General features: G+C 39.7%; 1 protein-coding gene across 5 annotated transcripts in view; it reads right to left on the bottom strand.

The window, feature by feature from the left end:
- Positions 1 to 24,280, bottom strand: part of caskin1 (CASK interacting protein 1) — a 104,104-nt gene that overhangs the window by 5,405 nt on the left and 74,419 nt on the right. For 2 of the 5 annotated variants that reach the window (XM_053338382.1, XM_053338383.1), the window contains exons 7-20: positions 23,459 to 23,567; positions 21,202 to 21,310; positions 20,548 to 20,642; positions 19,593 to 19,710; positions 15,827 to 16,072; positions 11,607 to 11,711; positions 10,596 to 10,714; positions 8,450 to 8,531; positions 7,749 to 7,858; positions 4,916 to 5,026; positions 2,816 to 2,917; positions 2,389 to 2,527; positions 1,469 to 1,612; positions 74 to 1,374 (exon numbers count right to left, since the gene is read on the bottom strand). In XM_053338382.1, coding sequence (XP_053194357.1) covers positions 74 to 1,374; positions 1,469 to 1,612; positions 2,389 to 2,527; positions 2,816 to 2,917; positions 4,916 to 5,026; positions 7,749 to 7,858; positions 8,450 to 8,531; positions 10,596 to 10,714; positions 11,607 to 11,711; positions 15,827 to 16,072; positions 19,593 to 19,710; positions 20,548 to 20,642; positions 21,202 to 21,310; positions 23,459 to 23,567 — 2,890 coding nt within the window. The remainder of the gene's footprint in view (positions 1 to 73; positions 1,375 to 1,468; positions 1,613 to 2,388; positions 2,528 to 2,815; positions 2,918 to 4,915; positions 5,027 to 7,748; positions 7,859 to 8,449; positions 8,532 to 10,595; positions 10,715 to 11,606; positions 11,712 to 15,826; positions 16,073 to 19,592; positions 19,711 to 20,547; positions 20,643 to 21,201; positions 21,311 to 23,458; positions 23,568 to 24,280) is intronic. The other 3 variants (XM_053338384.1, XM_053338385.1, XM_053338387.1) reach the window with 3 other exon arrangements.

The following is a 24,280-nucleotide window of genomic DNA, read 5'->3' as shown; positions in this document are numbered from 1 at the left end:
ATAAGTTTGATTCTGTCTTATGTTTATATTAAAACAGTATTTCTACAATATTTCGATATTTCGACACTCATACCTGCAGGAAATTCTTCTGGAGCGCCATCCCTTTTGGTCCACCCCCTATAGAAGACATCTCCAACATAGCGGCAATGCTCCTCACACTACCCACGCTGTTAGTCTCCACAGCACCTGTCTCCACAGACACCCCCAAGTCACTGGCCCGCCGCTGTTGGTGGTAAGGCACGTCCAGCATCCCGCCAGTGGTGGTGAGTGCCAATGGCTGTGCGTTTGCATCTGTCAGGTTGGAGTTGGAGCTGGAGATGGCAGAGCTGGAGCGTTTGGGTGGTGGCGGGGGCGGGCCTTTTTTCTTCTGGCGCAGGGCAAAGGACTGCGTCTGGTTGCGGTTGACGTTCTTTTCTTGGTTGCGTACGGAGTGGCTGCGACTCACGCGGTGGGTGACTGTAGCGTATTTACCTCCTTCCCCTCTGATGATGGCCGAGTTCTGACCTCCTGCAACCTCCGCTTCTCCTTCTCTGCCCCCTCCTGGTCTGTCATCACATTCGCCATCTGACACGGCGTATCGGTTGAGGCTGCGGGCGCGCTTCTTCTGCAGCGCTGCCGGCTCCGCTCCATCTCCCTCTGCCAGCTCAGCCTCTGGTGGGAGACAGAGGAGAGGTACTTGTGGTTGTGCGCTCTCCCTGACCTCCATGACCTGTGTCTGTGGGTGCTGCTGAGGGTGGGTCTGGTGTTGGGGCTGGACTTGAGGCTGCTGCTGCTGTTGCTGCTGCTGCTGCTGCTGCGGCTGCTGCTGCGGCTGCTGCGGCTGCTGTGCCTGCGGCTGCTGCGCCTGTGGCTGCGGCTGCTGTTGGGGCAGAGGCTGCATATTCGGAACTCCACGGTGGGTTGGAGACTGAGGGGGTTGTGAGCGCGGTGAATGAGGTCTGTCCCCCTGGATGAACTGGGGGGATGGTTTGGGTTTGGCCTGTGGGGAAGCTGCGCTCTGGATGGAGGAAGTGGAAGAGGAAGATGAGGTCCTGGTCTTGGTAGGGGTGTGAGGGGGTGTGTAGGGAGGCGCGGGCTGGGAGTGGGAGTGGGAGTGACGGTGTTTGCCTTGAGAAGATACACTGCCCCTGTGGGAGGAGGTGCTTCCTTGGCTGCTCTGCTGCCTCATAGTCCGCGCCTCCTTCTTAGGTGGCCCACCACCTCCTCCTCCTCCTCCTCCTCCTCCTCCTCCTCCTGTCATCACCTCGTCATGGTCTTTACTGAGGCTGCGAGTTCGCTGAGCTTTCACCTCCTGACCTGGCTGGATCATGGCATTCTGTAGCTCGCTGCTTAACTCGCTATCCTGGAAGGTACTCATCTTTGGAGACATGACCTCTGCAGACAGACAATTATTGTTAAAAATTAGATAAGGCATGAATGAACTCTATTAAGTTAAATCTCATTAAAAGTTTATTATCTGTTAACTCACCGTCTGGGGGCGGGCTGTCCATGGATATGACTTCCTGCTGTTGCGTGATTGGCGGGGGCTTCTTTCTGAGGGAGCCCCGCCCTTCTGAACTGCGCTGCATTTCAGCCAGCCGCTTCACCGCCAGCATCAGCTTCTTCTGGTGGCCTAAAAAATTGACAGATTGGAATTACACTCGAGATATTCAATGCTTTCAAAATATTTCCATCAAAAGAAATCATGTATTCTATTATCATTTCAAAATGTAGATATTTCTGTAACTTAGACTATATCGGTTGAGGCTGTGGGTGCGCTTCAGATCAATTTTTGGCATTTTCAGATAGCAATGACTAAAGCTAACTTTAGCAAGCACACATGATGTTGATAATCATATACTGTATCTCTGCATACTGCTGTGGATCACTTTATTAAATCTTGTAACAGTGGCTAAAACATTTAGTCTGCAAGCTAGTGCTAACAAAGTAATCTGGTTAACGCTAGTCACAGTACTTATCTTCGTAAGCATGCACAAAGAGCTATAAAATAAAATGTACCTACATTCGACTGACTGATACATTATTTTAATCTCCAAGTGCTTGTCTCTTGTCTTATATGTATTATTTATTGACGTAACAGTTATATTTTTCGTAACTGTCATTTTCAGGACTTCATACCTATTATATCCACAGAACACTCCCTTATACAATTTAGCACATATAAATGCTTTCCTTAAAAACACAATCTCTACCTAACCTAAATAACTGAAGTGTAGCTCAATAATAGCAAAGATCTATAGGAAGCCTTCCTGTACTGCAGCATAAAGTGCTGTCTATGGTGCTGAACTGGATGGTAGACACTGATACATGCAATGCTTTAAAGGTGATACGGTAGCTACTAAGGGTGGCTATATCTCTATGTGGAAAAAGTACATCTTTTTGTCTTACCCAGTTTTGTGATGCCTATTTCTTGCAGGTCCTCCCAAGTGATGTCCGTGATGAATTCGATGTTCTCATAACCGTTCTGCACTAACACTTGGTGGTACTGGCTTAGACCAATAGCAGATAGCCATTCTCCTAGATTGGCCTACAGGAACACCAGAAACATGACTGTTCACCAGGCTAGACGACACTAACGCAACTGGTAGCTTTGCCTTTGAAAATAAACTTAGATTTATAACCAGGGAAGCCAATAATAACATTTGGAATTTTCTTGCTCAATGAATAAAAATATGGTAGACACTCATAGTTTTAGCAGGACAACAGTACTAATACCAGACGAGCATCTAAGTGATCATTAAACCTGCACATGTGTATGTGTGTATGTGTGTGTATGTGTGTGTGTGTGTGTGTGTGTGTGTGTGTGTTCACTCACAGGTTTCTGATCAGGCAGCCACTCTGTGACACTTAGCTTATTAATCTCAGATGTCATCTTCTTTCTGTGGCCTGGTTTAGTTATTCCGATAGCTGTCAGGTCCTACAGACACACAACACACACGAGTAAGACACAGTAGTGACATGTGCAGGCTTTTCCTCCACAAAGTGCATTAAATTCTCCCAAAAACAGTCTATCTCTCTCTCTCTCTCTCTCTCTCTCTCTCTCACTCACTCACACTCACACACACACACACACACACACACACACACACGCAGAGGAAAACTTGCAAGAAACAAGAGACAGCGTGACAGCTGATGAAAGCTTCTGCCAGATTAGAGGAAAAAGAGCAGAAATGTAAATGTCTCAAAATCATAAGAAAAGCAAGAAAAGCAAAAGCAAATGTCTGCGGTGAAAAGTAGGCACTGTAAATAAAGAATCATCTCGATTCTCCAAATTAAAGTGAAATTAAAGGTGTAAAGCGCAGAATTTTTTTAACTGTGATTGATTAACAATTAAAATGCATTATCCTGTCACTGTCTATTCAGTTTTGTTTTTTGTGTACATCAGTGGTTGTTGTCGTGGAGACACAGGAACACACATTCACAACACTCACCTAGATTGTGTCACACTTACACACACATAGTTGTACAACCTATAAATAATATGCTGATGTGACATAAACACACAGTAGAAGGCTGTGGTTCTAATAATAACTCAGCTCCACTTTGAACCCCTCAGCATGCACAGCTGCAAACGGAGTGTACGTATAGATACAAATAATTCATATCAACTATAAATTATTTGTATGTAGGTGAGTGTGGCAGATAGCATTGGTCTACTTCTCCAGAACAGGCAGCAGCAGTGTTGAAGGTGAGGGGTGGGTCACAGGGTTGCGTGGAGAAGGACATACTGTACATCATTGATTAATTTTACATCATTTCAGGAGGAATGTCAATAGCTAACCAGAACCTACATTTATTTTGTAATTAAAAATAAATTATTTAATTGTATTTTTTATTTTTTTGCTTCGTTTTGTGATTCCGACTGAATTCTGCCTGGGGCAATATAAACATACACACAATAATAATAGTAAAATTACATAACAATAACAGTCATGGTTGCAATTAAAAACAGGATTATTGAACTGCAATATTGAGATATTTACATTTATTTACACTATTAAATCAATTATTTTAAGAAAGAGGATGGTGGGATGGATCTGACAGTGTAGTTTCCATAACAGCTCTCTGGTTATTTTTGTGATTTTAATTAGTTATAAATTAATCACTTTTAGAGGTTCAACATAATTTGTTAGTTAAGTAATCATAGGAATAAAAATACACACCTAATGCATACTGTACATTTCTTGTTTCATTAAGCAGACAGGTCTTGCTTTAGGTTTTCTTTCTCAGTGTCTATAGATGCTAAATGCACACTCCTCTATTGCCTTCCAATGTGGACAGATGGCATACAGATTCAATTGGGAGAGCTTACTAAAAATGACCATCTAAAACGGCATGTTGTGGGGCTGGTGAGAGCCAAGAGACTCAACCATTAAGCAATGAGCTAACAGTGGTTAAAACCTGGGTAAAGATGGCAGAGTGGATTGACTTATTGATTATAAATAACCATTCTCGGAATTCAATTTTATGTGAATGAAAATACTGTTTACTTTAAAACACAGAAATGTAAGCATCAAAGGCATGACTATAATGTTGTAAATTGTAATCCTAATGTATGCAACTTTGATTAAAAGCACATTGTAGTGCAAAGCAAGACAATTATTTTAGATTACCTCAGAGTTGTGATATTTAAAAGATACCGGGGGTCAGAGAGAGATGCAGGTCAATAGTCAAGTCAAAGGTGAGAGGTGAAAGGTTAAACCAGGACAGCTTTGGCAGGAGGCAGGGAGATAATAGCTGAGATCAGTTTAGTGATTTAATTGTGCTTATTTGAGAGATTTTAAAGTGATATACATGCATCTTGAAAGTGTCAAGGACAGCACAAATCAAAGTTGTTCAGGCTTGTCTATATTGTGCACCTTGGAGGTGCATGTGACCTCTCTGGTGTTCAGGGGTCACAGATCAGGTGCCTTACCTCCGGGGTCATTCGGCTAATGGTGGGCAAGTCATACCCAGCGCCCAGGAAGTTTGGAGCGTAGACCTGCAGCTGAAAGTCGCTCAGCCATTGGACAACGGCCTCTGAGCTCTACAGGAGAGAAGACAGGGGGCATGCTGTCACTGGTTCCATGTCTGGTTCTTCAACAGCCACTTTTTCTCAGCAGGGCCAAGTTCTGGCAAGCATGGGCCATAATTTAGGTATGCATGGCAAGGAACTGTTGTCCTTTGATGATTATCAGTCTATCATGTAGTCAGTATAGCTTTACTAATGTCAAAAAGACAAATTCTTGAACATTCGTGGATCATTACAATGATTAAGCAGCATTGTAATAAAAGAAAAGGCCGTGGTTAGCCTTGTTTGGCCCTGAAGTGAAAACCAGGCTTAAGTTAGGAAGGAGAAAGGCCTTGCCTACAGTATGTGGAGTGCTACAGATTACCCACAGCAGGTTCATCTGCATTTGACACTTTTCAGCTTGAAAATAAAGGCAAAATAGATTTTTATCTTGAATAAGGGAGAAGTCAATAAATGGTGTTGTATGGTGGTGACCACTCAAACTCTAAACTGCTGATTGCTGGAAGATTTCCACAGTTTGGAATACCGAAAACAACAACAACCACAAAACATCAAGGGAATAGGTTAATATAATTGTCCTTCCAGAATAATCCTAGAAATATAGACTACTTGGTGCATTGCTATCCATAGCCAATTATTATGTATTTATGAGGTTTTTTCATTGTAAACCTGGTTGAACTTAAATGTACACTGTGTGTCCTGAATGTTTCTTAAATGAGCATTCTACTTACACGAAGTAGCATAGTAGCTGCTACATTTTCACAGCCTGGTTATTGGGGTAAGGGTAGAATCTAGACATCTGACACCTTGTACTTATCCTAACATAAGTGTTAACTAAATGAAAAGTAACTAGAATGATAATTCAATTAAACAGGTTAGTTCTTATATAAAGACTAGTTACTCCTAAATAGGAAATGTTTCTTAGCTAACCAAAACAACTAACGGAACAGACATTAGCTTGCTCGTATATTACTCCTTTAGCTAACTAAAAAGTGTAAGAGTAAAAGAGGTACAATAAAATGTGGTAAACATATCTCACCTGATACTGTTAAGTATATAAAGTATTTCAAATTACATTTCACAAAAACAACATTTCAGTTCAAATAACAGATATACCAATAATACCAGACTCAATGACCATATGACATCAATTATGTTTGCATAATCTTATAGTAATGCAACGTTGACAAAGCACTGCAACTTAAGTTTACATAATGCTAGGCCTCCTTAAATCTTTTCATGGCAATTGTGCTATACTTTTTCACACTTACACTTTTTTGATGCATTTACTCTATGTTTACACTGTGGGTTGCTTTTGACTAGTTGGTGCAACAAATGTAACTAGCAACCTCTTCACATATTACATAAGGTTTATGCTAGCTAAGACATTCCTTAAGTTGTAATGGTGCAAACTGGTATAGTAAATAACTGTAAACTTGCTAGTAGTTACTAAAAATGTACTTCCAGTTCAACCAAACAGTAAAGGATTTATGAACAGCTAGTGCAGCCCAGTTCAGATCAGCGTTAAGGGACCAGGGATACAGGGACCAAAGCTAGAGGACTAAATGCAACTATAAAACCACTGTATGGCTACTTCTCACACTCTTTCTCTTTAAACACGTACATGATTCCGGTCCCTCTTGTCTTTCTTTACTCTGCCTCTCTCTCCCTCTTCCCCTCCTTTTCTTCCTCCACTCTTTCCCTTGAAGATAAATGGTCTTTCTACCTCTTTACCCTGCCAAGGGAAATATTAGGGCGCTGGATGCTGAGGAATGAGGACTCTAGCTAACAGATGGCCATGAGAACATGGCTTATATGTCAGCACACACATACACACACACACACACACACACACACACACAGAGGCAAGTCACGCATACACAACCACCACGACCACCTGCTATTTAAATATGCTCATTGGTTCATCAAGCTTGAAATAATTATACAATAAGATGTGAATTTAATGTAATCCCCCACACATACACACGCGCACACAAACACACACAAACACACACACACACACACACACTGGCAAGAGTCATACACAGTCACACACTACAGTAAATGACATCTTACTGTACAAGGTGTACACTCAGATTTCACACTCCTTGTGCCGAGCTAATCCACCCACGCCATGCGCACTGCTGGGGCACCTGCCAGCACAAACACACACACAAACACACACACACACACACACACACACACCGAAATATCTAAACTAGAGTTATGAGCTATGCTTGAGGTGCACCTTCCAACGATCAATAATAAGACATTTATCTCAGCAAAATAAGAAAAAAATACTGCAATGGAAGAAGAAAAGCTGCAACTAAAGTATGAATAATAATGGAGGTAGCAGGTAATAAATAAAGAGAGGACAGGATTCTCTCTGTCTTTCTCTCTCTCACACACACACACACACACACACACTTACATACAAGATTTCCCATTCACAGTTTCATACAAGATCAAGCTGAAGATCTTCCACTCACACACTCACCGTGTCGTGGCTGCATCCGAACACTCGCAGCACAGACGAGGCCAGTTGCGAGAGAAATCGTTGTGACATCTTGGTGTGTGTGTGTGCGTGTGTGTTTGTGAGTGAGTGTTGTGGTTAAGGTGACTGAGGAGCTACATTCTCATTATGCTTGCACTTCGATGCTGCATGTGTGTGATTGGTGTGTGTTTGTATGAAAGCGGGATAGAGGACTCAATCTGTGGGCATTCGGGACTGTCCTACCTTCCCCTCGCCTGGCACCTCCCCCTTCCTGGTTACCGTGGCGTCGTAAGGCGGCGCTTCGTGGAGTGGACAGCCTGATTGGCTCGATGTGCGAGAGGAGCTGGCGGAGCCTGTTGGAGAAATATCATTGGCTGATTTCAAGCTGCTGCCCTATCACTGTAAACTTGCATCCATCAAAGATGAGTTTACTCATCTCACGAACTGACCTATGCCCTCCTCCTCCAACTGATTTCTGGTCAGTTTCCTTCACTGCTTTGACAATAAACCAATCAGATTCTTGCATAACAAACCTCCTAAACCAATCACACCCTTCTGCACTCCCTCCTACATCCTCTGCGTTTGCCATCTGTCTGTAAAACCAGCCAAGATATGTGTGCATGTGTGTGCATGTATAAGTGTGTGTGTGTATGTGTGTGTGTGTGTGTGTGTGTGTGTGTGTGTGTGTACAGAAGTGACAAGATGTCATTGTTTAGAAGATCAGTGGAATAAAACTCTTGTTTTTCTAACCTGAATATCATGCTCTGTGGTTTTCAGCTTTTTCTCTCTATTTAAAAACTCCCTCTCTCCCTCCCCCTCGTTCCCAATCTCACCAGTTTCATAACACTTGCAAATATGGTTTCTGTGAATTTATTTCTAAAACCCAAAGTGAATTCATCAAGAGCAACATAGAAACTGGGATGAAGTCCTTGCCCTTGTCTTACCTGGAGGCTGGTCCACAGACTTGGATTGCTCCAGTAGATGCTCCTTAGCTTTGGCAGACTGGGACAAGACTGTGGCTAGAAGCTGCAAATACAAACACATACAAAAAAACAGACACAATCACACATGTATCCTTATCAACAGGCATGTAGTGACTTACATACTGTTGCAGTAAAGCAGCATTAACTGATTTTTTGACAACTTGGTAGCAGTGGGATGAGCTTTAAACACGTCCATGTTTCTACAATATCCCAGAAAGTATTTACTCCTCTCTTTGTTTCCTGTGGAGCATGAGACAGTGACTATCTATCTATTGCCATAGATACGATGGATATTTCTCGTACTCATTTGGAGGTTCAAGGGAGAGGTATTGAGTAGGTTGCAATGGGAAACCTCACCACTAGGTGGCCCTAAATCCTGCTCACTAGACCTTTAAGTCCAATATCCAATAGTCTATTTTTAGGCCTTCTGGTCTAAACCAACTCCCAAAAAATCTGTCCATTTGGTAAAAAATTCTGTGCTCACAAGGTAGTGGCTAACTTCGTTATTCTGTGAGGAAAGTTGTGTATAGTCTGTTTATCAGCCTTTTTTGCACATCTGCCTGCTGCTGTTAGGAATGGTGTTGATTAGAGTGGTGTGAGTGAATCCAGACAGTAAGGTTGCAGGTTGTAAAATCAAAATAATGAAATGAAAGATGTTAAAATGCTCTGTGGAGCTGAGGGGAACTGCCCCACAAGCCTTTTTACATTACACACAGTTATTTGATCCATTTACAACCTAGAAATATTGATGAGTGTGTGACATTTTTGTCCTATTTTTTAAAGATGAATTATTAATTGGCATTTTGTTTTTATTTGACTGTTAGTGTAGACCAAAAGAAGGGTGTAATATGCACCTAAGGTCCCCACTCTGGGAATATATTTATGGACGTTGCATTTACGTAGTATGTGCCTTAACCACTAGGACTCCAGGGGCCCCACATTTTTGTCCTCAACATAAATATATACAGTCTTTACACAAGGGTGTAACTTGAGGGAGGAGGGGAGTGAATTGGTTGAGTATTTTTTGCCTTTTCACTCAGAATATATAAAGCCAATTCTGTAGCCTCATCATTTCAGATAACATTGATCAAATCTGTGTTGAAGTGTCTGTCTAAACAAAAAACTATGTGATTCATGCTGACTGTTGCCACATTATTCACATTTAAACCTCGGTTCAGAAGAAGGAGTTCGGCAATAAAACTAGCTGTGATGAGAAGGGAATGAATTAGGACGCAGAGAAGACAGATGCTACCTGTCAGTCTGGGCTGCACTCGGGTCTAATTTTGCTGTGTGGAAGTTTTACAAGGTTTAAAAGTGTCTGAATTGCAGTTTCGTAATAGGAAGTCAGCTGAAAATGTCTGAAAACTTGCTGTATTTATGAATTTACTGAAGCACCTGGATAGATAGTATCACACTTGTCTGCGTATCTAAATGTGTGTTAGAGTGTACAGACGGGTGATACATTAAATGAATAAACAACTTAAAGTGTCTTAGTAAGGTGTTGGGTCACCACAAGCCTCCAAACAGCTTTAAAGCTCTTTGTCATGGACAGCTCTGACATGTCGCTCCAAAATCTCCCATGGGTGTCCAACTGGGTGATTGTAAAAGCCATAATATTTAAAATATAAAAATCATTTCTGCATAGAAGCACCTGCATTTATGTTTTTTACACTAATTTATTCAGATTTTTCCTTTAATTTGTCATCCTTGTGTACTGTATGTAGTCCTGTCACGATAACTACTTTAGTTGGACAATATATTCTCCCAGAAATAATTGCAATAAATTATATTATTGTCATTTTAAGACCATTTTTTGCAGTTTTTTTTCTGCACCAAGTTGCAGTTAACATGGTAATATTGGTTCAAAAATAATACTTTCCTATTTGAGAAATGCCAGGACCTACAGACATAGCCCACACATCCAGCATCAGTTTGATAATGGAAGTGAAGAGTTTATAAGTAAACTTTTACATCTTGTTTTAGAAGTGTGTGAAGTAAATTCTAAAATCTAAAAAACCTACTTCCTTTGATTATAATTAATAAAAAGCTGCAGCGTGTACACACACATTTGTCTGTAGCAGCATTTTAAAGTGTTTGTGTGTCGTACCTTGACCCCCTCAGCCTGTGCATGTAGGATGTGCCCGGCACTGCCGGCGCTCTGACCACTGCCCGATGACCTCACACTGGTCACACTGCCAGAACTACCCACACTGCTGCGGTCTCCACCTGCAACACACACACACACACACACACAAACACATACGCACAAAAAAACACACACAACATGCATTCGCACACGCATTCACACACGCATGCAACCGCTCAAACAATATGTAGAGATTTTGTGCATACAAATGCACACATGCAACAAACAGATGGATGCATACATACACACACACACACACACACACACACACACGCACACACACACACGCACACACACACACACACACACACACACACACACACACACACACACACACACACACACACACACACACAGGCACGCACACATTGAGTGGTTTAGCTGATATTCAAAGCAACGTGGTAACAGGTGTGACTCTCCATTGAAATGCACTGGCAGCGTGTGGTTAAATGGACGGACATGGACGGACGGACAGACAGCATGATAAAGACAAGTGAGCGACAAACGCAGAAGTGGAGTAAACAAGACACATCTCTTGCTTTCACACACACACAGTATGTCTTCTCTCACTCTCTTTCTCACTCTCCTCTCTCTCCTAAGATTTCTTCTCTCACCTGAAAGCACCTCCATACATCTAGTTGGAAAGATACACACACACACAGACTGTAGACTGATGCAGATGGCTGCAGTCCTACACATAAGGCCACTGAGTTTAGCTAAGCTTTGGATGGAGAGATAGCAGGACATGGGAGACTGTCAGGAGCAGGTCAAAGAGTATCTGAAAGCCTTCAAACAGCATCATATATTAGATTTAAGACATGACTGGATGGATTCCTCTCTTGGGGACATTTGTAAAACCACTTGCCAGGCAGAGAGGCCTTTTTTTTGAACGAACGTCAGATACTGTTTGACCCCCGGTCAGAGTTGAAGGAGTCAGGGGGTTGAGGGCTCAGCGCAGTGCGGCTTAGTTACCTGCCACAGGCTTGCGCAGTACCCAGATCTCTTCATTGGAGCCTCCATGGGGCCCACTGGACGGTGTGGGAGAGCTGTGAGGACTTGCCTCTGAGCCGCGACAACCTTCAACACAGAACACCACTGTTAGCTGCTAACTGACGCTAAACTGGCCTAGGAAGATTTTTTTCTCTCCTCTTGCTATCAAAAACTGGCAATGAAAGTAGCAACAATGCTTATTTTTATGTCCAATTTGGGACTGCGGAACAAGTTGAAAATCCAAAAGACATATTATCACCTTTTAAAGTTTTCACGCCTAAAGTGTTAGCATCGGTTAAAAATTAGCATTAATTCAGAGTTGGGTTTCTGGCCATGTCACAGATTTTAGTCAAATATTAAACAATATTACATATTATTTTAGCTCCGTTTTGGTCTCCACCAACTATTGAAAAAAATATCTAACTCTCCTGTTGCTAAATGCTCCACACGCTCACTAACTTTATCTGTCATTTAGTGCTGTGTGTTTAGTGCTATTGTACAGTGGATTTATCACAGCTTTATCGTTTAAAATATCTAGCTGCTAAAAAATCAGTGTGCTAAGATTGAATCACACACTTAAATTGAGGGCCATAAAACCAGAACAAAGAGCTACAAGATGCTAAAATAGCGATGCATAGTGCTAAGGGGCACAGCAGACTATGGTAATAGATTTTTTTGGGGGTTTATCACTACCAGCCACCCTTTCGCACATTACACATTTTATTCATCTATCATATAGAAGTACTAGCTTTAACATTAGACTCAAACTATTATGTTTTTAAGTATCTTTAAACCACTAATGTTAAGAAATGTTAAAAGTGTGAATGCTTCTACTACTTCTAAATGTTGAGTACATTGGACATTTTTGCTTCAACTTAGTGACAAACTACCAGACTTCACTAGCGTCTGATGCTACAACTGACTTTAACAGATTACTGTCGTCTTAGAAGACTGATCTTCACATTTTTACTCACCCCAGTAAAGATATATAGGCCTACCTTTCAAATCTAAATGCAAACTCTCCATGATGAAGCAGCTGTCATGGCCAAACTGGTGTTTTAATCCGTCTAATTTTCTGTCATGTGTTCCCATTTTTAATATTTTTTAGAAGAGAAGGGTAGAGTAGGGTTAATTAAATTACAGAGGGGCCAGCAGGAGAGCAGGGTGATGAGATAAAGGTGGATAGGGGAGGTTTTAAAAAGATATATAAGTTTCAAACTCACTCACACACTACACTTTCTTCATTCATTCTCATACACATGCTCACACACAACACACACACACACATACACAGAAAAAATACAGCATATATATATATGAAAACATTTATATACCCATAGTACATAAATAAACCCATAACATGAATATCTGTGTATATACACATATATGCCATAATGTACATACACATACATATATAATGCATCCATAAGTGTGTGATTATATATGCAAGCCTTTTTCAGAATGGGGCTGCTGTAGTGCATTTGGAGAGTGTGATAAACCATTATAACCATCTTAATAAGGGTTTATAAATGGTTTATATGTGTGACCAACGGGTGCTCCAGAGAAACACACACATTACAAAAGTTCCTTTTCCCTTCATGTGATGTCACAGCTCCTTCTTGTGGCCATTTTGCATCCCTCCATGTGACCTCAGACAAAAGGACTTCAAAGATTTTCAGCAGCTTTGAATCATTTGTGAATGCCAATAATTGTTTTCAGAAAATGTATACTGATCAAGGCTAGGGGAAATCAGTAGAGTCTTTTTCTTAATTTGGATGTTGCATTCCAATTTTTGGACTTACTGTATGGCTTGAAATTTTAAAAGGAAATTATTCTAGTGGAGGAATCAAAATGTTGTCCAGTGAAGGCTCCCATTCACAGAGTAGAAAGAAAGTGCAGAGTTGACAGTCAGTGAATACCTTACCTGCAAAACATTCTAGGTGACATTTTCTAGCAACGGATATGAGTCAAAAAACTTTAAATTTTGCATGTAATACATCAATTGTTCCTTTCAAGAATCCAAGAATGTCCGCACAAAAGCTAAACGCTGTTCAGAATGAATTAGCATTATCCCAGGTACCACACTACAGTAGATTGAATTATTTTAGCAAGACAGAAAATATCACCCTATAATGTTGGTAAAAGCAACATTATGTATGTTTTGAAGCGACATCTCCAACTAAGCTTTTGACAAACTTTGCAACAAAACTGGTCCTTCCAGATGTCAAATTTCTATATTTTATATTAAGATAATGACGAAAATAACGATAATTTCATTGAAGGTCAATGTTGTTTCAAATTATGTTAAACTGTGTTTCAGCACATTTGGAACATTTCCAGACTTGATACAGGCACTCAAATTTTCAAGTCACACATGTAGTGTTCTCTTTTAGTGTCTAACACCCCCCCTCACACACACAATCACACAAACATACACACACATATTTAGGGTTTAAGTGCAAGGAGGGTAAAAGTGATGTTAAAATGATTAGACGTTGGTAAGAACACACAAGGACGAGGACGGAACAGAAAACACACTTCTACAGTACACACACACAGTCTGGTCAGGAGGGAGTTGTGTATGTCATGTGTGTGTATATAAATAAACTAGCAGGGTTGTCCAGGTGGTCGGGACAGGAGTGATATACAGGGAAAGAGGATAGAACAAATAGGAAGGAAAGGAATAAAAGAAGTGCAAAAAAAAAAAAGAAAAAAAAAAAGAAGGAACCAAGACAATAAACTGAAGCACAAACCAACTCAGGTGAACACAGGTTTGTGGTAAAACTGTGAACTTTCCTCCCACTTTACTTATATTCTTCCTCACTAGCAAAGAAATTCCCAAAATACTTTAACTCTAAAATTACATCAGTAACTCATCAGTTGCATTACTTTATAAATATTTCTGTATGTTTTCTCCTAAAGCAGAGACCCAAATAGCGTCAAACCTGCATGAAAAAGGAATGTCTTTGTATTATTTAAATGCAGACATGTCTTATTAAGGTGATTTTGTGACTACCTGTGCTGATATGAGACTGAAAATGTTATTTTTGTTGCCCTAAAATAAAGTAAGTAGCATTATGTTGGGATCCAGGAGCAAAAAATGTTATGCTTCTTTACCCTGATTTACATCTATATAAATCATGTATATTGGGCTGATCAGATAGCTATCCAATATCAAGATTGCTGAGCGTAAATTCAACCAAAAGGCATTAGATATGAAATATAGTCCAATTGGGAGGCTTACAAACCACCTGAGGGGCAGATTAAGCCACCTTAGGGAAGGTTGAAAATGCATCTTTCTCTCCCTCTCTCTCCGTCTTCAAAACACATACATAATCTTTGCTCATCCCAAGTGTCACTAAGTCAGTCTGTGTAAGTAGACTCTTGCAGGTTCTGTCCCCTGTGATAAAGGCAGCATATTACACAGAATCATCATTTTTCTGCGTCACATTAAATCGTCAAAAAGAGAGCACCAATTTCAACACATTCTGTCACACATAAGGTGTAATCTGGTGTCATATTTGTCAATATTTTCTTCAAATGTGGTAACATTTGTACCAAGGTAATGTGGTACAAAGGTAAGACAATAATGGATATCATTAAGTATCGAGTCTCTATCAAGGAGACTGAACTAGATTTTCATGCTTTTCCATTATTACAGCAAGTGTTATTTTCTGATTTTCTAGTGGATATTGACTGATTAACCTCTGCCTTCTGCCTCTGTCTTCCCACTTGAACTGATATTAAACCAAACTTAAAACCTTTGCTTGATCAGTTCAGCCACTGTGTGGGTGAGAGAGTGTGGATCTGTCTGGGTATTACTGTTACAGCCTACTATAAAAGTTATTTTTTGCAGTTACATTGAGGGCCCGCCGGTAATAATACTCTCCTCTCTAAAAATTGGCTCTGACTCTCAGTAATGGAGATGACAACAACAGCAACAACAACAGAAAAACAAAAGTTATACAGTATGAGCAACACATAAAAATTACATAAATAATGATCCATAACAGAAAACTTTAATGGATGCCTTCTTAGAAAAATATGTCAATTAGAATCTTACATGGCCAATCAGATATGTTGTTTTTTTATTGATAGGGAATTCATAAAACACCACAGAAAAGCATCCCTTGAAGCTTTACAATAATAATAATAATAATAATAATAATAATAATAATAATAATGAAAAAGGGGCCGTGTACCTGGGGCAGTGGGTGTGTCTCCCTGTGGAGTTGTCACGGGCGACCTGTTATAGCCAAAGGAAGTGAAAAGTGGAAGCAGTGGCTGATGGGAATGTGGTGGAGGAGGAGGCGGTGGAGGCAGGATATGGATCTGATGGAACGTGGTGTCGTTGCCGTTGACTACCGCGTTGGCAGGGGCAACCGTCGCCGGGGCAACCAGCGGTATCTTTTGAAACTGTTGAGTGCAAATGACTGTGCTGGCCAAACCTAGATACACCCACCGTGACGACACACACACACAACCAGCCAACAGTGAACCACCGCCACGTAAACAAACAAACAACAAAACAGAGAATTACACGTAAGAAAAAGGGAGGGAGGGGAAGAAAACAAAAGCTGAAGTTACAAATCAAACAAAGAAGAGGGAGGTGGTAAAGGACACGGTTGATGTTAAAAGGTAGGAGGACGGAGAGAAGGAGAGGACAAATGTGGGTACTGTTGAAATGACGTATAAAGTGTTGGAGAAGAAAGGGATGGACTGTGAAAGTGGAGATGGTTTTAGGGACTGATAGGCGTTAGCTGTTAATTAACAGTGAACCTTTTACTCTTAACATGTATTTTATGTATCTAACTTTATGAAACAGAACATGTCAACTGATTACATCCAGTATGTTCTATTGTGTGAATGTCATTAGCTATTAGAATGAAACAAAGCCGTAACGTGCTATCTCGTACTTCCATACTTACACTTAATATTTTGAGTACATAAGTGCGTTCACACTGAGAAGTATGGAAGAACGCAGTGCATTATGGTGCACGGAAAATAGTCAAAACGTTGAGAGTGGAACTATAGACACTTCTCGCCTTTTCAAACTGGAAATGGCGGCTAAGGATGTTGTAACTACTACAGTGAACATTTCTGCATTATACAAATGTAAATGTAATGTTTTTTTTCAACTAAACACCACTATACTGTTGTCATAAGTAGCCTTCAGTAGGTTTCTTGGGTCAATTTATGAGTCTGTAATGATTTGGTAATGTAATGCAATTGTGTAAAAATGTAATTAATGCGAATGCTAACACTAGTTTGCTAAAGCTAGTTTTCTAACTAGCTAATTGTCATTTCCAGTACGTGTGCAACAGCTGTGTTTGATTTCAGACACCACTAACTAAGTCGTAATTTGCACACTACACAAATAAGTACATGGTGTACACAGTGTATTACACAGAAGTGTACTAACAGAAGATGTGATTTGAGACACAGCAATAATTGTAGAGTATTCCACTAGCTGTAATGATTTGCTAGCTCACAGTGCCCTCTTTCAATAGCTAATTGCCATTCATAGTTAACCTAGCCTGTTTATGAGATACAGTATATTCTACTACACTAACTTTTCTAGTTTATGAAAAAAGTGACATGGAAAATCCCTGCAAGTGGAAAAAGACGGAGCAGATGAGAGGTGCAGTACATGTAGAGTGACTCAGGAGGAATGGCGGGAAAGACTAATAATTAAAAATTGATGAAAAACAGCTGAGTAAATGAAACCTCTTGCTAAAACAGCTGCTGTGGCTGCTAAGTGTGTGTATGTGTGTGTGCCTCAGCACTGATTAGTATGGGTGCTGCAGCTTTTTTGCACTACATTCACAGCTGCTGTTGAATACACTGTAAGGACAGATGCAGCCACAGTGCCATTTTCTCATACTCCACAGTGATAAATGAACTCTACAGAATATACAAGTAGTCAAAGGAGAGGTTGATGACAAGAAGGGGTGACCACATTAGAGAGGAGGAATAATGTCAAAGAGGTAGGTGAGATTTATGATCACAGGGGATGGAGCGGACATTCAGAGAGATAGGCAAATGGACTGAGACAAGTAGACGTAATACTACAGAGAGACAGACAGATGGACAAACAGAACTACCCAACCTACAGACACCAATAGACATTTAAATACATCTGAGCCTATTTGTGGATGTGCAGTGACACTTTGGTATGACGTGATGGATGTGAGTGCACTCTGTAGATCTAATGAGGGATGAGGTTTAATTAATAAGCAGAATGTTTGGGAGACTGACACATTCGCTGGTCAGCTCATAGGTTAAGTAATGAAAACATAGTACTCCAAAATTATACCTATATCCTGGCAAATATTGAACTTAATAAGCATATGCTTTGATGTAGGTTTACATGATATGCAATAAAAAGAATAGTTTGCCTTTATTTTTTATCACGCATTTTAGCTTTCTTGCCAAGAGTTAGCAGCAGGTTAGTTTAACACAAAGACAAGCGGTAACAGCTAGCCTGGCTCCATAACAGGTTTTTACACTTTGGTTTTTGAGAGAGTACAGAGTATACTAACAAGATGTAATGTGTTAATTAGCAAGTTTTAAAGGTGCTAATAGGTGGATTTTGTTGCCTTTGGACAGAGCCAAGTTAGTTGTTTTTCCCCATTTTCAATCTTTGTGCTAAGCTAAGCTAACTGGCCATAGACTTTTACCGGCCAGATATGTGAGAGGTATCAAACTTCTTATCTAACTCTCAGCAACAAAGCTAATTTCCCTAAATGTCAAACTATTCCTGTATTATATATTCATATTTTACCAGTACCAGTTTCAATCCACTTATTTAAATAGTTTTTTATTCTAGTCTAGTAAAGTTAAATGTCATAGTAGATATTAGAAAAATGTCTTTTGCAGAACACATCCACACAACTTAATCTGCATAAAACTAATATCTCAAATTTAAATATCTCTTAGATAAGATCTTAATGTACTCAATATAATTGAAATATGAAGCTTCAGCGAGGCCTTGGACAAAGGTAAATACAGTATGTAGGTTACATGATGGTGTTAATCAGTGTGAAAAAGCGTTTTACGTATATTTAAAGAAATATGAGGAAAAGCTGTGATTAATATTTATGTAGCTGCATATAATGTCATGGGACTGTTTAACATTTATACCTACACACGCACTCTACCCCTCTACTCTCCCCACAGCATAGTCCCTCTTGGACTTATGGACCTATTAATCTCTTTTTTTATTGGACTTACTAATTATACATTAAATATATCTAATCATGGTTTAAACTTTCGTCTCTTTTTTTGTGTCCGACCTCCAGCTCCCATTGTGCCTCCAGGCATCTAAGCAAGGGGAATTTCTTTTTTTCTCTTTTTCTTAATTGGGGGAATTTAGATCTGCCTTTAGTTTCACTTTTACTTACCTGTTATTATTCAGCCACTGAGAAGTGACACACATTATCAACCACATACATGATAATTTGGTTTCTATGTTTTCATTACTTAACAGATACTGTCATCATCAGGCTGTAAAAATGTTGTTTTCATTTAGGTTGTAGTTGAAGCAGTGAAACTTTGGGTGTAAATGCAACTAAAGTGGTTCAAAACATCAGTAATGCAGAAAAGACATCTGGGTGTTTGGTAGCACATTGCATTTCGTATGGACTCACCAGCATCTTCTCTCCAAGTGTGTGAGACAAAAGATATGAAATTCTCTTAAATATTTTTTTCTAACCTTTATTTGACCTGGAAAAATTAACCACCAATCACACATCATCATCCATTCACCTAGCTTCACTTGTCTTCGACTTCTTCTTCTATCATTCTCCAAGACCTATTTACTCCAATTATGTACAGTATAACCCCATGACTGGTTTTGCTGACTCTTTGTCCAGACAGTCAGCTTGGTCACTGTTTTAATAGTAACTCCAACACATACTCACATACTCACACACACACACACACACACACATAGGAGTGCACACACACCTGTGCGCTTGCTGATGACCTCCACCATGGTGGAAGGGAAGTATCCCACTCGATCATTTCCTGTTCGGTTGTCATGAATACAGCCTTTCCAGCGTCCGTCAGGGTGCTGCTCCAAAACCTGTTAGACAGAAATGTGAAGTTTCATACATACATACATTAATATTGGGTCATTTTTATATGTTTGTTTATATGTTTCTATGGTTGTAAAAAGAAATTGCATAATTTAAACAGACAGTCAGTACAGTACTGTTGAGCTGTCTGAAATACCCTGAGTGAGACAGCAGTGGAGCCAAATTGTTCATTCAGACCCAGAGGGAGGAAGCATAGGCACTTTCTTATTACCGTAATAAGCACCCAAAGGCTGCGTAAATGCTCATGAATATTCATGAATGGTGGGAGGACTGTTATGCAGCAAGTGAATACATGTTGCTTTAAAACATATTCGTAGTAAATGAGGGACGCTGAAACCGCTCTTCATATTCATCAGTAATCCAACAAACACATTACCTCAGATTACTGCATTCTCAGATTTATCTACTAACACTTCAAAACATAAAACCGGTCATGCTGAGTGAATCAACGAGACTGTATATGATTAACTTGTCCAGCTTTAAATATGACTTCTATAAGAGAGAGCTGTGGTCAAAAAAACACTATCAAGAGTTTCTTCTTGTAATGGATTCAAATATTCCCTCAAAAGCAATGGTCAAGCTCAAGTTCTGTCATTTATTAAAGTTCATTTTTTATAAACATTACTGTAACAGCCTCACAGTCTGTATAGGCCAGCTGTGGTTCCAATATATATTCAGGGATAAAAAAAAACCCTTCAAAAACACCCCCCCCCCCCCCCTAATTTTTTCACTAATTGCACCCTGTTCATTACCAAGACAAAATGACTTGTCCCACCTCTGTCATTGTTTGTCTGTGTGTGTGTGTGTGTGTGCGTGTGCATTACCGTAATGACATCTCCTGCTTTGATGTTGAGGCTGGTTAGGTCGTAGTTGTTGCAGTAATCCTTCAGAGCCCGAACCTGAAGGGCTGCTGATGCATCTGAGAGTCAGAGAGACACAGTCAGTTCATCTGTACATTACAGTAAATGGGCAATATAATATAATACTATAGATTTAAACATTTTATCTTCTCTATAACATGAGCAATTTAATAGCTTCAGTTATGGAGAATCTATTTGAACAAAATAGCTGCACAATTAGGTCACCTGGTGTCTGTCTGACTAAAATGACATGTTTCTGGTTAAAGGAACAGTTAGACATTTTGGGAAACAAGCTTATTTGCTTTGCCGGTGTGAGTTCATGGTGATGTCACATGAAAATATATCAATCTCATGTGTGTGTGAGAATGGTATCAATCCCCTCATCTAACTCTAGGCAAGAAAAAGAATAGACTTACTCCCCTCCAGTCAAACTATTCCTTTAACTCACACAGTATTTCTGTCCATTCACTGTAATGGTTTCATGTCTACATGTTTGGAAATAAACTGACAAGCTAGTCTCGTGTTTTTTATTCTTTCTGGTTTGACTTCCCTTCTTTCTCCCTCTCCCCTTTACCATCCATCCATCCATCCATCCATCCATCCATCCATCCATCCTACCCCTAAGCAGCTGTTTGATCTCTCTGCTGGCTTGTGTAGCAGTAAACTGGTAGACGATGTCCAGCGCTGTCTGGCTGTAGGTGTTTCTCACTGCGGCGTTGATGCCACTCTGCAGAAGAGAAAAAAAAAACGTTTTAATATGTTTGCTTTTTTAACTTTGATTTGTATTTATTTCATGCAGGCATAAAGGGAGAAATCAGACTACAGTTTCATTTTATTGCTGGTTTAAATTTCAGCTTAGAACAGGGGACTCTTTTTTTTTTTTTTTTTTAACTATATTACCTCATTATTTATCACACCACACCAGTACAATGAAACAGGCACAGTATCCAGTTACTTAAAACTCATGAATTACAGTCCTTTCATATTAATTAAACACCTTAGGGATGTGATCATCTACCATCATTACTTCAACAGAAAATAATCCATGCTTGCTCATTGCCCGTAGCTGTTCTACTAATTACAACCATGTCTTATTTTTCCAACCCAGACAGCCAAAAGCTGGAGAGCAATATTACATTCAAATCTGATGAATCAAATGTAGGCCAAATGAACAAAGATGAATTCAGCCCAAAGACGCTGCAGGGCAAAGACTCGTAACCTTTCACAGCCAGGGATCTGAATGACAAAGTTAGTTTCTCATGCAGCAATGCATGGTCATTAAACATATTGCCTCTCTTGTTTTCATAAACCCTGTGGCACTTTAATGTCACCAGCACAAATGGCTAATTTGCATCATCTCTCCCTGTGTTGTTCTTGCATTGCAGTTGAGGACTTTTTCATAACTGTGCTTCAGTTTTATCACATGGGGAATTGAAGGGTTTTCTAGTGCCTTTCATAAAGAGGCACGAGGCCTCAGAGCCCTCTCATTAACCCTTTCACGCCCAGCATCCATCGTATTGGAAATGAAATAAGACAATGAAAAGTGTTTTTAAACTTGACTTTGGTCTAGCTTTTTGGTTAGATTCTATCCAACCAATAAATGTCCAGTTTTTGACATTTTTGTTGCCAGGGTGATACCAGACCAACAGACAAACAAAATAGGGAGTGGAATAAGAAATCCAATTAACCTGTTAAATTACTTAATATGCAGACCTCACTTTCTGGAACATGGCGTAATGTTATCAAGCTAAACTAATTAACAAATTTCCTCAAATCCAACATAGGATTTATTCTTATGAAATTAAAATTTAACAGCATAATCATATCAGTCATAAAGAGTAAGTCGGCAACAACAAATAGTCATATTGGAATATATCAAGTTAATATTCACGTTATCAGATTAATGTCATAATATTTTACTTTTAAATACCCCCTCCAGACATGCTTTAAGACATATAAAAATCCACTGCTTGGTATTTTTTCTGACATGTTTTCTCCACAAAAAAAGTGAAACTTATATTACCATAAAATCCATAAATAGATATCTACTCCTTCTCTCACATTAAAAAATCCAGAATCAATGAATATGCAAATATTGATGCTTTCAAAAGTTAGATGCAAGATGTCTCATACGCTACAATATAAAGTCCATTCTCAATGTATGTACACTGGAGGCTTTCAATTTTCACATCACATTTGTCTAAGCTGCATACTGCACCACTAGTTGTGAGGACTGATTTTGCTGTCAGGATACACCCCTTTCACTCAGATTTATGGTGGACACAAATAAAATGTCCCCCTTCAGCAGATAATGTGAAAACAGACCTGTCTTTGTTTTCAGTTTACCTCATTTTTCCATGTGTATCTTGCATTGAACGGATGTATTTGAAAAGTCAATATTTCAAATAAAGAATAACAATTTGTAAAATCCTACTACTAGAATGTGTTTTATGGTTTGTTTACATAGTCTCTGGAGCCAGCTGAAGAGTCTCGAGGGGCCGCTTCCAAGGGCTGCCATCAGAACAGAGTGGGCTCTTGGGTAGGAGGACCTTAAATAGTCAGGAGCTAAAACTGCCTGTTTCAGACAAGAGGCTGAACTGAAGAGCTGCATAAAGGCCCAGTATAAGATGAATAAGGAGTTATTTGAACTGTAAATAATGTAAAGATATTCCAGTAGAGGCCCAGATTAAATATAAAGACCTGTAAATGATCTTTTATTTACAGCCGTGAAGGCAGATTGATTGGAAATTCTAACATTTGGTCTTGAGATTTTTTGCACCTTATACTGGAAATTCAAAATTAGACTGGAATTGTCTTGTAAGTAAATTACAAACCATGGTGTCGGTGAAAGAAAGTTTTCAGTAGTTCCACTTACGTCCAGCAGGAGTCTCACTGCCTCGGTTTTGCCGCAGAGGGCAGCTTCATGCAGGGCAGTGCCCGCTTTGGTCTGCCTGTTGATGTCGATGCCTGCCTGGATCAACAGTCTGAAGGGCAGAAAAGAGAGACAGTGAATAAGAGAAGGAGGTTGAAAGTGTAGTAAGAGATGACAGAGCAAGGAGGGAGTGAAATCTAGAGAAAAAACACAAAGGTGTCAAAGGAAACATAGATGTAGAAAGAAGAGGAGTTATCTCGAACATGAAATACCCAAACACCTTAGTGAAGACAAATGCCTGTCTGACTGCCAATAAATCCCATAAAATGAAAAAAACAACAATGTGTAAGTCCATCTCTCTATACTTTCTCCCTGCCAGTAGTTCTTAGTCTCAAACACAGTTCTTTTTTAAAAAAATGGGTTGCAAATTCAGTGGTTTCGGAACATATTCAGACGCCTCTATTTTTTTGAACACTTTATTTTGTTACAGATTGAATTTATAATTGATCTACCTACACACAATAAACCTTAACCATAGTAACAATACCAACAAAGCAAAAACATGCCTTTAGAATTTTTTCTAAAAGTATTCAGACCATTTTCTACAGCATCCCATTTTCCTAGACAAATCTCTAAAACGTGAACAAAATTAACATGTCAACTGACTGGACATGACCTAAAAAGGCATACACCTGTTTATGTAATTCACAGTGCTTGTCAGAACAAAAACTCAAGCCATTGTGTCAACTCACAGATCTGGGAAATCAATTTCTAAAGCTTTGAACGTTCCCAGGAGCTTTGAACGTTCCCAATGAAACAAGCTTG

The sequence above is a fragment of the Scomber japonicus genome, chromosome 18 (assembly GCF_027409825.1).
Source record: "Scomber japonicus isolate fScoJap1 chromosome 18, fScoJap1.pri, whole genome shotgun sequence".
Classification (NCBI taxonomy): Eukaryota; Metazoa; Chordata; class Actinopteri; order Scombriformes; family Scombridae; genus Scomber; species Scomber japonicus.
Note: the sequence above shows the minus strand (reverse complement) of the source record. Positions and strands in the feature narration are given on the sequence as shown.